The 16,106-nt window shown below is 40.6% G+C and overlaps 1 protein-coding gene and 1 long non-coding RNA gene across 5 annotated transcripts in view; one reads left to right on the top strand and one right to left on the bottom strand.

Moving 5' to 3' along the window:
- Positions 1-16,106, bottom strand: part of AOAH (acyloxyacyl hydrolase) — a 191,842-nt gene that overhangs the window by 46,312 nt on the left and 129,424 nt on the right. For all 4 annotated transcript variants that reach the window (XM_032286786.1, XM_032286785.1, XM_032286788.1 and 1 more), the window contains one exon: positions 7,988-8,070. In XM_032286786.1, coding sequence (XP_032142677.1) covers positions 7,988-8,070 — 83 coding nt within the window. The remainder of the gene's footprint in view (positions 1-7,987; positions 8,071-16,106) is intronic.
- The window catches only part of LOC116557338, a 141,356-nt gene that overhangs the window by 71,149 nt on the left and 54,101 nt on the right, over positions 1-16,106 (top strand). The gene's annotated exons all lie outside the window — the stretch shown is intronic.

The following is a 16,106-nucleotide window of genomic DNA, read 5'->3' as shown; positions in this document are numbered from 1 at the left end:
AGATGAAGCATCTCAAAACTTGATACTAGAATCTGTCTCTGTTGCTGTCACCACACTGTATCAAGGCTCCCAAACAGAAATGTCCTCATTGTTTTGTTATAAATAATTTCTGTCATTATCCTTTCAAGGTTTTGGGTTGAGATCAAATGCTCAACCCAGTAATTGGGCCCACCAGATACTTACTGAGTGCCTGCTTGAGTTTGACAAAGGTGACTTCTTCGCCTCTTTCCAATACTCTTTTCTGTGGCTTTTTAAAAATTGTTTCTAAATTTTTCATTTTGAAATGATTTCCAAAAAGTTGCAAAAGTAGAATGAAGGATTTGTACATGCCTTCACTCAGATTATCTAAATGTAAACATTTTTTTTTTTTTTGAGACAGGGTCTCACTTTGTTGCTCAGGTTAGAGTGCAGTGGCACAAACACAGCTCACTGTAGCTTCTACCTCTGGGGCTCAAGCCCCCTTTAGTCTCCTGAATAGCTGAGACTACAGGTGTGTGCCACCACACCTGGTTGATTTTTTTTTTTTTTTTAGTAGAGGGGGTCTCGCTATGCCTTAGCTTGCCTTGAACACCTGATATCATACAATCCTACCTGCTTCGGCTTCCCAAAGTGTTATGATTATAGGCATGAGCCACTGTGCCTGGCCACATGTGAACATCTTCAATAATTACAGTACAATGAGGACAATCAAGAAATCCACACTGGTATAATACTATTGCCTCATTTATAGACCTTATTTAAATTTCACTAACTGTCCCAGTAATGACTGTGTTCTGGGCTAGAATCTGATTTAGGATCACATACTGTGTTCAGCGATCACATTTCCTTAGCGTCCTTTTAATCTAAACTGATTGCGTAGTCTTTCTTTGTCTTTCATGACCTTGACACTTTTAAGTAGTACTGGCCTTTTTTTTTTTTATTTGATAAAATGTTCCTCAGTTTTAGTTTGTATTGTTTCCTCATGATTAAACTCAGGTTATGCAATTTTTGGCACGAATACAGTAGTAGAAGCTCAGTTAGCTAGTTAAAGGTACAAAGCCTATTTTGTTCCATCATAGAGATCATGGTGGGAGACAGGGTTACAAAAACAATAAGTCCTTATATGTGTTATTGAATTCAGCTAAGCCTGGATTAATGCTCGTTTATAGTGTGTCTCTTCATCCTTATTTATTTATTTTTGGCCTCTATCTTGTTTCAAGGAGGCCACTTTTGATAAAGAGGACTGGCACAGTGCTGGGTTCCCTGGGTTCAGGTATTTAATTCTGACATTCAGCACACTCCAGGACAGGTGTTCGCTGTCTTGTCAGAGTAGGTAGCTAGTCAGACATGAGCAGGGCAGGGGAGGCCTCCTGCCCCCAGGAAAGCCAGGTGACCAACTCTCTAAAATAATAATTGGTCACAGCCAGCACCAGGAAAAAAACAGCTCCCAATACATAGAAAACATCTGAAACTGGTGATCAGCAGCTTCCCCATAAGATCATAGGAGTCAGGCGAGTGGACCGAAGTATATGCACTAAGAGGTAAAACGGTGGTGTTGAACGGGTATTTGACCTTCCTCCAGGAAGACTTGACTGGTGAGGGAAAAATGCCTCACGTGAGCATGCGTATAACCTCAGTGAACACACTGTGCAGAGACCCCTCCCAAGTGCTGGCATACCACATGTGCATATAGAATGCCAGCATATAAAATCCCAATCAAAGGTCAAACCACGCACTTGAATCTCTCCTGTCACCTGCTTGGCCCTCTTCCAAGTGTACTTTACTTCCTTTTTTTCCTGCTGCAGAACTTTATTTATTTATTTATTTCCCAAGACAGAGTTTTGCTCTGTCACACAGGCTGGAGTGCAGTGGCGCGATCTCGGCTCACGGCAACTTCCACCTCCTGGGTTCCAGCGATTCTCCTACCTAAGTCTCCTGAATTGTTGGGATTACAGACATGCGCCTCCATGCCCTGGCTAATTTTTTGTATTTTTATTTTAGCACAGATGGGGCTTCACCATGTTGGCCAGGGTGGTCTCGAACTCCTGACCTCAAGTGATCTGCCTGCCTCAGCCTCTCAAAGTGCTGGAATTATAGGTGTGAGCCACCATGCCTGACCACTGCTCTAAAACTTTTAAATACACTTTCACTCCTGCTCTAAAACGTGCCTCGTTCTCTCCGTCTGCCCCATGCCCCCAATTGAATTCTTTCTTCTGAGGAGGCGACAATTGAGGTTTCTGCAGACCCATATGGATTCCCTGCTGCTAACAGTCTGAAGCAGCAGAGTGGTGATTTTAGAAGCCAGAACCCAAATAGGGGACAGTGTGGCATGGTTGAGAGCATGGTCTTTAGTATGAGATAGACAGGGCTTAAGATATACCCCCGACAAGCTAAAGGACCTTGGGCAAGTTACTTAACCTTTGTGAACCTCAGTTTTCTCATCTGTAAAATGGAGTTGCTCTGTGAATTAAATGAAGATACAGTGTATAAAATACTTAACAGAATGTCTGACTTAGAGAATGTAAGGTCTTTTAGGCTGACTGACTGCACCATGGACTGCATGGTAACCTCTGTGACCTGCATGTTCACCTCCAGATGAGTTCCTGCAACTAGAAAGTCTGAAGTAACTGGAAGATCACAAAAAGAGAAGAATGACAAACCCCTGGGGTGCCTAATTAACTTTGAGACATTATTCTACTGTTTCTTATTCCCACCTCAACTGATGAGGCAACGGGACTTTGCAACTGACCTCAGGAGTCCATCTGCTGCTGCTCATTTCTGTCAATCTCAGCATCCATCACTTCCCACTCTATCCCTAGCCCAGCGTTTTCCTTGCAGAGGGAGCCCCTTCCTTCTGCATGATACTCCAGGCCCATCCAGCTGCCCCCAGCTACTCTGCTGCCTGCCGCTGTCTCCTGGGGCCTGGGTATTCAACCCTGGAGCCCTTTGGCTACCCTCTAATTCTAGCAGCCACAGGCCTTCTTCTTATTAACATGTAGCTTTTGAATTTATTTCTTATTTTTTCAAATTGACTTGTTTCTCTTAAAAACTTTTTGAAGTTGATTAATGGGTACGAATATACAGATAGATAGAGGAAATATGACCTGGCATTCTCTAGACCAGTAGGGCAACTGTAGTTAATATTAATCTATTGTACATTTCAAAATAGCTACAAGAGAATAATTGAAATGTTCCTAGCATATGGAAAAGAGAAATATTTAAGGTGATAGATATCCCAATTACCCTGATTTGATTATATAAATGTATCAAATTATCACATATACTCTGAAGATCTGTACATCTATTACACAGCAATAAAAAATAAATAAAAAATAAAGTTATTCCTAACAACGACAAAAAATCTTTTGACATTGATAAAACGATTGGGCCAGGCACAGTGGCTCACAGCTGTAATCCCAGCTTTTAGAGAGGCTGAGTCAGTAGGATTGCTTGAGCCCTAGAGTTCAAGACCAGCTTTGACAATGTAGCGAGATCCCTGTTTCTACCAAAAAAAAAAAAGTCAGATGTGGTGGTGCATGCCTATGGTCCCAGAACTTGGGAGGCTGAGGTGGGAGGATCACTTGAGCCCAGGTGTTTGAGGTTACGGCAAGCTATGACCATGCCACTGTACTCCAGCCTAAGTGACAGTGAGACCCTGTCTCAAAAACAAACAAAAAACAATAAAAAAGAAAGAAAATAAAGAAAAGAAAAAGCAACTGATTTTTCGAAAACACCGAGTAAATAAATAATAATGCAGGTGGTAGGTGAAATTAGCAACACTGTTTCACTGGTACCCTAATGCTAGACATTTATGAAGCCCTGTGTTTCTCATTCAGCCTTCAGCAGCCCCATGAAGCTCAGGGATGTACCCTTCCCATCCCTGTGTGCAAGGTGGGCCGTATCTGGTCAGTCACACACTGGGTTTCATGATGAATTCCACAATGTCATATGGAATAGTTTAAAGAACTAAACTATTCCAGAGAAAAGCTGGGTTTGCAAAAGATCAGAAGGCAGCTATCTCCAGCACCACTTTACCCCACTGAGTTTGGGTGCAGCCTCTCCCCTAGGAGGATGGGGAAGATGATTCGCTCAAGCTGGCTTATTGTCTGGGCAACCCTGAATGCGATCCAGGGTCACCTTTGGCAACTGTGCTCACTGAACCATGATCCCCATTTTACAGATGCAGGAACAGGCAAGAGAGACTCAATGATTGGCCCAAGCCATACACCAATTCCAGGATCCAAATTCAAAACCAATCTACTTTACACTTCAAGGAAAAGAGACAATTATGTGAGGCAATCAGGAGAGGAAGGGCCCTGCTCTGTTTTCAGGGTCCACTTTCCATCTTGGAGAAGGACCAGAGGAGCCAGGCTGCTCTGCAGTTCTTAGGTCCTTCCCTCTTTCATGTGCTGGCTGCCTCCCACCTTGAGCGATTTTGGTATCTGGGAAGTTCTGAGAGTCACTGCAACTCTCTCCTCTGTTGATTATAAAAAAGACTTGGCAGGACACTTCCCATTCCTAACCCCTGCACCAGAGAATCATTCCCTAGATTAAAGATGACTTCTCCAGTCTCCGTTTTAAAATGTATTATAGGGTCTGGTGTGGTGGCTTACGCTTGTAATCCCAGCACTTTGGGAGGCCAAGGCAGGTGGATCAGCTGAGGTCAGGAGTTTGAGACCAGCCTGGCCAACATGGTGAAACTCTGTCTCTACTAAAAATACAAAAAATAGCTGGGTGTGGTGGTATGTGCCTATAATCCTAGTTACTCAGGAGGCTGAGGCAGGAGGATCGCTTGAATGCAGGAGGTGGAGGTTGCAATGAGCTGAGATCGTGCCACTGCACTCCAGTCTGGGTGAAAGAGCGAGACTGTCTCAAAAAGATTTAAAAAATGCATTATAGTCACTGACTGGAGTTCATGATAGAGTTATGTGTAGTTGTTTTTGAGATCTCTTACTTAAGGATCAGGATGAAAATAGGAGCTGTTTCTTTAATTCTTACTATTCAAGTTTTAAGAAACACTTTAGTATTCTATTCAACTCTTCCCTTTTTTCCCTTTCTTTCTTGCTGGTTCTGAAAAATAAGTGTAGCCCCATAAATATGCAGAATGTGAAAAGCTGACTTTTCCTAAATCTAATAAAATCCTTGGAGAGTAATTGAAGTAATTTGGCGTGGGTAGTCAGGTTACATGCTGCATAATATCAAAAGAGAGTCCACAGCAAGGAAACTTGAGAAAATAGGAAGAGGGGCTGGAGAATAAAACCAGAACACTAAATAATGAGTAACTGAGAAACTAAAAATATATCTTTTTAGAATTACAGTCTTAGAAAATTAGTCGAGGATAGTCAAAGAGGTAATACTAGACAAAGTATACATTTTATGCATTTCTAAGGACTCCAAATTCAAAGGAAGAAAATATCCCCTCTTCCCCGGCATTTATTCACTAGACAAAAAGTCTAACAAAAGCCACAGCTTTCGAGCACATTTTGACATGATTAGGTTCTCCTCCTGTCTCCTGTCCCTGATTTTTTTCAATCTGAATTTTAAAGGAATGTTGTCAAGAGAGCAGATCGCAAAAGGAGAACAGTTTACTATCAAGTGTCCTAGGTATACTTTTTGGATTATCTTACTCTCTAGTCTTTATGATTTTATGAATGATGACTGCGTTTATTGCCAGTAGTAAGGTGATGCTGACTTTGCACACCTGGGTGTTGTGATGGAGAAATGCTGGATTAGAGTCACAAGTTACAAACAGCAGCTTGCAGCCTGCATTTCTGGCAGAATCCTGTCACTCAGTGTCCTGCCCTAACCTCAGACCTTTGGCTACAGAACCCTGGACAAGCACTGTGCTACTCCTAGACTCAGTTTCTGTCAAGTTTTTTAGAGTTATTTCTATATAAAAATAAACATCAGGAAACAGAAAAGCAGAAAAAGGTGAAAGCAATCACCCATAATTTATCAAACATAATGATTTTCTATATTTTCTGCCAATCTTTCCTATGTATACCTTTTTTTTTTTTGTTTGTGGAGACAGAGTCTCACTCTGTCACCCAGGCTGGAGTGCAGTAGCATGATCTCAGCTCACTGACACCTCGGCCTCCCGGGTTCAAGTGTTTCTCCTGCCTCAGCCCCCTGAGTAGCTGGGACTACAGGCATGTGCCACCATGCCTGGCTAATTTTTTGTATTTTTAGTAGAGATGGGGTTTCACTGTGTTAGTCAGGATGATCTTGACCTCCTGACTTCGTGATCCATCAGCCTTGGCCTCCCAAAGTGCTGGGATTACAGGCATGAGCCACCACGCCTGGCCTTTTTCCTTTTCTTTTAAAAATGTGGTATAAACTAAACTGTATAATTCAATTTTATATCCTGATTTTTCTTTTGGCAGTGCCTTGTCTTTCCAAATAAAAATATATTTGACCTTTAGCCATCATTTTCTAGGGCTGCCTAATATTCCACACAGATGAGTTTTGTGCTTTGTTTTTTACAATCTTCATTGACAGAGGATATTTGACAGTGTTGGGGGCTATTTGAGAATCTCACTAAAGGAAAAAGAGAGTGCAGCCACAGGCCTGATGTTAACTTTGTATCTGTGATGGGTCACATGGCCAGATTTGACTGTAATTGTCCATTAACTATTGGTTGTATTCCCATGCAGAGGGATGAGGCTGATCTCTTTCTGCAGATCATCTGGGATCACAGCCCAATGACTGTATTATCTTTGTTGGTATCTGAGTGGAGTGAGACAAGGTGGGTAGAAGTGTCTCCTCTGTAACTTACTATCTTTGTGGCTGGGGAAGGGGTTCTTGGCTTCTCCATGTCTCCATTTCCCCAGCTGTGACAGTGTGGATATTATTTTCATGCCCAATTCTGAGAAGTATATTTTAACACATTTGGTATTGAGTTGAATGCCACAATCAATGGGTACATTGTAATTTTTCCTTCCTTTTTCCTCCCTCAAAACTCCCTGGAGCTATTACAATCAATGGCATCTTAGTATTGAAGAAATTTAATAATACTTGCCTTACAGTGTCTGTTGTTGAAAGGATCAACAGAAATAAACATAAAGTGTTCTTAGCACTTGGTAAGAGCTCAGTTAATGTCAGTAATTATTTTATTAATAAAAAAACTATATTGTTCTTAGATGAGGAGGGCATTTATTCTGTATAGAATATTTATTATAAGAAATACATTATTTGTAGGTCACATGTTTAGTTTAAAAGCTTGCTGCTTGGAAAATCCCTCAACATGTTTTGTTAATTAGAGATAGCACAGGGATAGCAAATAGGTTTAACTTCATGTGCCAAGCCTAATTTGTTGATGATGATTGTCAGACGTGCTGTGTTTCAAGAACTGCTGAGGCAGAATCTGAGCATAGCAGACAAGAGTGCCAAGGCTGATTAGCGATATCTTTCCCAGGCTTAGGAAGACGGAGTGGCAACACACACACTGTTTACCATCTCTACATTATGGTGTTACAAAACATTACTTGGCAATTCATTAGGCGTTAGCCAGGCCATGGTTTATCAATCAGAAGTTTCATCAGAATCTTGTGGCAATAGACCACCTCCAGGTCCAAGGGGGAAGGTTGAAACCCACACAGGTGAAACTGAAAACTCCAACCCCAGCAGAAACACGGGAGACTCTGCACCATCGGAGACGGCAGAGCTTTTGCAATGACCTTAACGTTGCTCAGCTCTTGCTCTGCTAATGCTCATTTAGGTCTTGCCTCCTGAGCCTCAAGCATCCTGTGCCTTGGGCTTGCTAGAACTTTGCTATGGGCGAATGATCTGCTCTTTTGGTCTACCCCTTGACTGCAGCTTGTTTTTGTTCTCCTTTGCTGTGGGTAAATGGCTCTAAGCACAGGGCCCTTCTTTCAGAAAGGGCAATGGTGTTGGAAGGGAGACTGTTCATTTTATTCTGTGGTCCTTGCTATGTAAATCTCAGCTTTTGAGGTGCTTATAAAATAAAATCAATCATTGCAGGGCAAAGGCTTAATGGAAAGCTACATACCATTTCTTGCAATATTCTGGTAGTCCCTGTGATTACAGTGGTTTCTTTTCCATAAGCGAAGGTAAATAGATTTTTCTTTAATTCTGAAACAAATACATATGTATATATTTAAGGTCAGGATACTCACATGAAGAAGTTAAAAAAAAACCATGTTTCTATCACGTTTTTAAAAAGTACTGTTAAAATGAACTCAAAAAAATCAAATCTCTGCTGACAAGTTTTCTTTGAACTGTGAATGTAATGTTGGCAGTTGTTATGAGAAGCAGTTCTATGAAATGAGTTGTATGGGTGTTGTAAGAGTACTGCTGAAGACATAAAACTTTTTCTTTTGTACAAAGACCTCCAGAATTATCCCTTTCAAGTATTTTTTTAACCAAGAACTGCTGTACATTTCTTGAGCAATTGCTCATCTTTATTAACTCTATTATTTTGAAGCTAACCATGTTTCCTTTTTTTTTTTTTTTGGTTGCTATAAGGCTATGGTTGGCACTATTATTGTCCTTCAGCTCTGTTCTCCCTTCATGCACTATAATAGAATTTTTAGCAAGACCCATGTCTGTCCAGAATGAGGATTGCATTTTCCAGCTTCTCTTGCAGCTAGGAGTGGCACATCACTAAGTTCTGGGTGATGAGATGGAATTGGAACTATCCAGTGGCAATTTCTGATAATGTTCCTTAGGAAATAATTGGATGATGATTCTGTTTCATTTTCTGTACCTTTTCTTCAGTCTCCTGCCCGGACTAGGAATGCTGCCATCTTAAACTATGGGAGTAAGGTTCACATTGAAAAAGTGGAGGGGTCAGCTGGAAGGGGCCTGGATCCCTGAGAACTACATGGAGTTGAGCTCCCATATCAATTCTAGACTGAACATTTTCTAAACCTTTCTGTGTGAGAGAAATAAACTTATATGTTGAATCTCTGTTCCTTGAATCTAATACTAACGGACACAGAGCTTACAGACAAATTTGACACCAGTATCAGGATATAATTATACATATTTTAAGTCATTGTCTTGACTCCCTTTTGTCTCATCTCGGAGTTTTCCTTTTCTTTTGCTTAATTTAGATGTAAGTAGTTTAATTAATGCAATGAAACTTAGTTTAATTTAAATGTAATTAAATATTATGTTCTCTATACTGTCATAGGCTTCCTAAAATCTTTTTTGAAACAAGACAAGATATAAACTAAAAAATAATAATTTAGCTTAAAATACTTGCATAATCTTCAAATATATTTTATCTTCTTTTCATTATAATAAGTTCACATCTCACAACCTTACATACAATACTGTTTATTAAGTGTTATATGAAATCTTACTCATTGTATTACAGTGCATGGCAACTGTCTCAGTGCTTCAGAAAGGTAAGCATATATTCTGTTTGGGCATTCAGAATGCATTGTAAATAGTATATATTTTTTGAAGTCTGAGAATACCAATGACAATGTTTTTTAATAGAAGACCAAGATGTCTGAGCAATATTTTAAGTGTGATATTTTTGTTTTGTAGTAGAATTTTGAGGTGAATGATGTATTTATTTTTTAAAATCAAAGCTACCCATGCACATAGCTTAAAATTAATTTACTTAATAGATGTTTATTGAGCACCTGCTACATTCCAAGTATTATTCTAGGCCCTTGAGTTATATTGGAAAATTAAAAAACATGATCCCTGCTTCTGTGTTGTTGAAATTTCAACATAAAAAGACCAATAAAAGCATTAAACATTATAAAAAAGCAAATGACAGCGTATGCTAGAAAGTTATAAATTCTATGAAGCAAAGGAGAAAAAGGACATGAGAATTAGGGTGGCCAGAGGAAGTCTAATTGAGAAGCTAAAATCAACAAAGACTTGAGGTGATGAGTCTCATAGAACCAAATAACTTACCTATGTGTGTATATGAGACTTGTGATGATAAACAGTAACTCCACACTTCCCTGCAGTATCCATGTCTCCATTCCCATAGGCAACTAATTCCAACCTTAACTGGCTGGGTCTTTTGATATTTTTCTTTTCATCTCTAAGCAACATGCTTTTAAAGCTACTTCTTGATTTTTAGTCTTTGACGTTATCTGTTCATTTCTTACCCTAGAAGAGGATTTAGCTATTGACAACTAATCTAGGATTGCTTTCTATTTTCTTTATAACTTTTTTATTTCTGTAGAGTTGATAACTGCCTTTTGTTTCTTTCCTTAATTTTCTAAGTCTTTATCATTGTATTAGTCTACTCTCATATTGCTGTAAAGAAATACCTGAGACTGGGTAATTTATCAGAGAAGAGGTTTAATTGGTTTATGTAAGGAAGCATAGCAGGATGTAAAGGAAGCATAGCAGCATCTGTTTCTGGGGAGGTCTCAGGAAGCTTCTAATCATGGCAGAAGGCAAAAGGGGAATAGGCATGGCACATGGCAAAAGCAGGAGCAGGAGAGCAAGGGAGAATGTGCTACACATATTTAAATGACGAGATTTCATGAGAACTCACTCCCTTTCATGAGGACAGTACCAAAAGGGATGGTGCTAAATCATGCAAGAGAAATCCACCCCTATGATTTAATCACGTCAAATTTTTCATAAGCCTAAAACTACTTTAAAAAAAAAAAGCCTATTAAAAAAAAGGCCCTGCGTGGCTGAACTCAGCCTCCCAGTTGTCCCTTCCCAGGCATGTCATGTGAGTGAAGCCATCTTAGATCCTCCAGCCCAGTCATTAGGTAATGTTATCGCATAACCACGATGTCATACAGAGAGGAGAAATTGGCCAGTCACGCTCTGCCTGAATTCCTGAGCCCTTCAAAATGTGAGATATAATAAAATGACTATTGTTTTAAGCCACAAAACTTTAGGGCAGTTTGTTACACAGCAATAACATAAATCTATATTAGTCAGGTTCTCCAGAGGGATAGAACAAATGGAATATATAGTTAATACTTAATCAACTCCCATATATGGGAGTTGATTAAGTATTAACTCACCTGCTCACAAGATCCCGTAATAATAGGCTGTCTGCAGGCTGAGGAGCAAGGAGAGCCAGTTCGAGTTCCAAAACTGAAGACCTTGGAGTCTGATGTTTGAGGGTAAGAAGCATCCAATACAGGAGGAAGATGCAGGCTGGGAGGAGGCCAGGCCAGTCTCTCTTTTCACATTTTTCTGCCTGCTTACATTATAGGCACACTGGCAGCTGATTAGATTGTGCCTACCCAGATTAAGAGTGGGTCTGCCTTTCCTGCCTCACTGGGAATGTTAACCTCTTTTGGAAACACCTTCTCAGACACACCCAGGATCAGTACTTTGTATCGTTCAATCCAATTAAGTTGACACTCAGTATTAGCCATCACAGTTACTATCTTTTTCCCTCACAAGTCTGAGGGAATCAATTGATTCATTGGCTTTTAGCCTCCCCAGCATTGTTAATTAAGTATGAAGCAATTCTGTGTCTTGATTCTTTGAAAGCCTATGGTAGCATCTTGTTCCAAGTGTTCTGAAATGTTATAATGGCAGGCTTGGTGTGGGTCTGCGTTCATTCACAGTGTTAGACTTTTGATAAACCCTTTCAACGTGGAAATTCATGATGTTCAGTTTTGAGAGGTGTCTTTAAATTATTTCACTGATGATTTCTTCTTTTCTCTTTTCTCCCTACAACTATTGGGTCATCTGAACTAGTCTTGTAATCTTCCTTATTTCACTGGTCTTATAATTTTCCTTGTTTCTCTGTCCTATTTTCCCTTCCTTCCTTCCTTCCTTCCTTCCTTCCTTCCTTCCTTCCTTCCTTCCTTCCTTCCTTCCTTTCTTTCTTTCTTTCTTTCTTTCTTTTTCTTTCTCTCTCTCTCTCTCTTTCTTTCTCTCTCTCTCTCTCTCTTTCTCTCTTTCTCTCTTTCTTTTTGAGATGGAGTTTCACTCTTGCTATCCAGGCTGGAGTGCAGTGGCATGATCTCAGCTCACTGCAACCTCTGCCTCCTGGGTTCAACTGATTCTCCTGCTTCAGCCTCCTGAGTAGCTGGGACTACAGGCGTGTGCCACCACACCCAGCTGATTTTTGTATTTGTAGTAGAGATGGGGTTTCTCCATGTTGGCCAGGATGGTCTCCATCTCTTGACCTCGTGATCTGCTTGCCTCGGCCTCCCGAAGTGCTGGGATTACAGGTGTGAGCCACCGTGCCCAGCCTCTCTGTCCTGTTTTCATGTCTTGGTCCTTTTTCTCCATTTTCTGGATAATATTCTCAACTTTATTTTTTAACCGTTCTATGAATATCACCTGCTATCACCAGAATAATGTCCAAATGACCTTTTTGGTTCTGTGAATATCTTTTTAATTTTAATGTTCTTATTTTATGAATGTAACATCTTCTTCTATCCTTTTTTGAAGCACTTGCCTGCTATAGAATTCTTTTATCTTTTTTAATATATTAATTTCAGTTATTTTAATATGTAGCTATTAAAATTTCTAAAAAGTTTTATCCCCCTTAGTACATAGTCTCTGTTTCTCTAATTTCCTTTTTTTCCCCTTCTGTTTTTGTATTGTCTTTCATGTTCGAGGTTTCCTGCAGATGTGTAATGATCCTGGGCTATTGGCTTATATTTAAATATTGAAACTGGTTGTCAGCTAAAAAGGTGATTTGTTTTGATTGGAAACTGGGCCCCTGGCTGTGCTTGTTGACTATAGCCCTCACTACAATGTGAGATGTCTGGGCCTTTCTTGGGGAACCCTGCTGTCAGCATCTATGGGACTCTCCTCTTGGGATGTTCAGATTCCCCAGGGAAGGGTCTTCTAGTCTGCAGCCAGGAGAGTAGAGGCTGGGTTGCCAGAACTCTCGGGCATATGGGGAAGGGTCTGCAACATTTAGCATTCATTTGTTTTTATAAGATATTCCTCTCCTCGTTTATGTTTGGTGTCTTCCAGTCCAGAGGCCCTTGGTGTTAGTGTCTCCAGAGAATAAAGCTCTAGTCTTATTCCAGAGTCAGGGAGGGGCAGTTGACCACCTGTGGAGAGTTGGAAGGGATCTGAGGAACTAACTGCTCTTCAGCAATCCTCCAACCAATACTTCTGGTTTAGCCTCACCTGCATTTCTAGAGACCCCACGTGTAGCCAGTCTCCAGCTCTTCTGGGGCTCCTGCAGTGTGAACTGGTTGCTTCTTGGCACCTCCCATCAGCTCAGGATGCAGCTCTCCTGAATCTACTAAGTCAGTTGCCACTCATCTGTTTGATTTCTAGCTTCCAACGTTTTGTGGCTGTTGTCTCTTCCTGTTTTCTTTGTCCTCGTTGACAAATTCATTTACTGTGTTGTTGGAGTAGGGCTTTCAAGGGAGAGATGTAAATGCTTGTGTTCAATCTACTATCTTACTCAAAAGCCTAAAATGGATATAGGCTTATACACTACATCATTTATGCTCTCTGCCTTGAGTATTTTATTATATTTTGGAAAAACAGATGGGAAATGGACATTGGATTTGAGTTCAATACAAAATAATTTTATGGTCAATATAGAGAGGTTATTTTTCTTTGGGAAAGTAATTCTTACCTATTTAGTCACAAATGTATTTTTGATAATGCTAAAAATGGAATTTATGTGCCAAAATATTGTTTTGCTTGTGTCCTGCTCATGAAGAGTAAATAATGTAGGTATCATAGATATAGTTAGTTGCACCTTTCATTATAAGAATATAGAAATCTTTACCAACAGGAGATAGTTTTATTAACATTTCTGACTAGAAATAGCATCTAGAATTTTGGAATGAAAGTCTTGTACCAAGCACTAGAAAGTATTTCACATAGTCAAAGATGCTGTTTTCTTTCATCCCCATCCCAAATCTATAAGCTCTCTTATACATTTTAGGAATTGCATTTCTCATGGAGTGATCAGAAATATAGTGGGATTAATATAATATTTTAGTATGCCTGCTAATTGAGGAGGTAGCTTAATAGAAAGTTTTATATATGCAGGGTCACTTGAGCTTGTGGTCATAGGACAAGCTGAGGTTACTAGGGTGCTATGCATAATGAGGTTAAAGTGTCATGATCATTCTGGCCTCAAATCCCCCTCTTCTTGCTCTCCTTTCTCCACAAAAATCCAGTATCCCAGCGTGATCTTTTATTTTTCTCTTTCTGTCCTGTTGCATATAACAAAATCCAGTCCAATGAGCTGGGAGGAGGTGACTGCTTTTGGGCTTGTAAGTTGAGGGATGCACACGAGGGATACTTAAAGTTCTCTCCGGCCGGGTACAGAGGCTCTCGCCTGTAATCACAGCATTTTGGGAGGCTAAGCCAGGAGGATCAGGATGTCAGGAGATTGAGACCACCCCGGCCAACATGGTAAAACCCCGTCTCTACTAAAATACAAAAAATTAGCCAGATGTGGTGGTGTGCCCCTGTAGTCCCAGCTATTCAGGAGGCTGAGGCAGGGGAATAGCTTGAACCTGGGAGGTGGAGGTTGCAGTGAGCCGAGATTGCACCACGGCACTCCAGCCTAGCAATAGAGCAAGACTCCGTCTCAAAAAAATAAAAAATAAAAATTTCTCTTCTCCACACCTTGCCCAATGACTGCAGAACTGAACCTTCAACTCCAGGCAGTGGTGTGGAAGTGAACCATGTTAACTTTCCAATTTCACCAGCTCCTTCTACTGGAGGACCTGGCAGGACAGGCATTCACTGTGAAAACACACTGGTTGGGTTTCGATTTCTAGCACCATAATTCAAAATGGGTAGAACTCAAACAGAATGGCTATTCCCAGCATTGGCTCAGGGAACACAAAAAAATCACTTCCTCTGAGAGCTTCTTAATGTTTCCTCTGCCCATTGCAGTGGAACAAAACAGAGTAATATCAAGAATGGGCCTCAGGAGTAATGTTGATAAATTGAAGAGGTTGATTTAAAATGGAATAACGATTGCCTTCTATGTTGACTCTCTATGGAGTGAGGCTAAAATGGAGTTCTTCCAAAGGCTTCACAGCCTGTCAGAGATCTCTGAGGTAAACCAGATGTGATAGAATTCAAGCAATAGTGATGTAGCATATTCTGATGAAATTTTTAAGGCAATGTCCAATGTCTTTTTTTTTTTTTCTTTTTTTTTTTTGAGATGGAGTCTCGCTCTGTTGCCCAGGCTGGAGTGTAGTGGCACGATCTCGGCTCACTGCAAACTCCGACTCCCGGGTTCAAGCAATTTTCCTGTCTCAGCTTCCCGAGTAGCTGGGATTACAGGTGTGCACCACCATGCCAAGTTAATTTTTGTATTTTTAGTAGAGACAGGGTTTCACCATGTTGGCCAGGCTGGTTTCGAACTCCTGACCTCAGGTGACCCTCTCGTTAGGCAATTTCGGAGTCTCTTTGGAGGCACAGCTTGCTTGAGTTTAAATTATGAGGCTCTGTTATGTTGAATCTTAGGGAATAAATCACAAAAGATGGGCTCCAGCAGTAGGGTTGGTGAAAGATACATGGGGACATTTGATGTGAAGGCTTGAGGCAGGGAGTAGAATAGGATAAAATTGGTAACTTAGAGACTAGACAGGCTGTAAGGCTTAATCCAGGGACTTTTTCTGCTAGGAAATTTTAAGAAAAGGGTGGATAACTTTCTTTCTAATGTGGTTGGAGGTCAGGCCAGCATAGGACCAGGAAGGCAGATTAAAGACCTTTAAAGATTCCTTTCAGTCCTTTGATATTAGTCACATCCCAGAGTCCTGTGTAACCCCGAACTCACTGCGTCATAGAACAACTAGGATGCAGCCGCAGAGAGTGATAAACATGCAGAATATGACTCACTGTGGACTCAGATAGACTGGCAATAGGCTTATTATGCAAAGGTGAGGTTGGCGACAGAGAAGGTCCTAGGAGTTCACATACAAAAAGATGAGTGAGACAGCATGATAAATTTTGAATTTGGACCAGAAAAGTAGTATAGGGAAATAGACTTCATAGGCATTGTGTTCAATAATTCATGAGCTGCTAGACTCAGACAGGGCTTCCTACCTGTTACATTAACCTCTCACTAAGATTTCTTCCCCTCCTGTTCTCCGAGCTTGGAGCAGTTGTAACTCTTCCTGGCCTTTCCCAGCCACAAATTTGATTCTAACCCACTGTATTAGGGTAAACATTAAACTGTGATAAAGTGGAGACATTTAAGGCTGTGGATGCTT

The sequence above is a fragment of the Sapajus apella genome, unplaced genomic scaffold (genome assembly GCF_009761245.1).
Source record: "Sapajus apella isolate SASKATOON/1434 unplaced genomic scaffold, GSC_monkey_1.0 scaffold19, whole genome shotgun sequence".
Lineage (NCBI taxonomy): Eukaryota > Metazoa > Chordata > Mammalia > Primates > Cebidae > Sapajus > Sapajus apella.
Note: the sequence above shows the minus strand (reverse complement) of the source record. Positions and strands in the feature narration are given on the sequence as shown.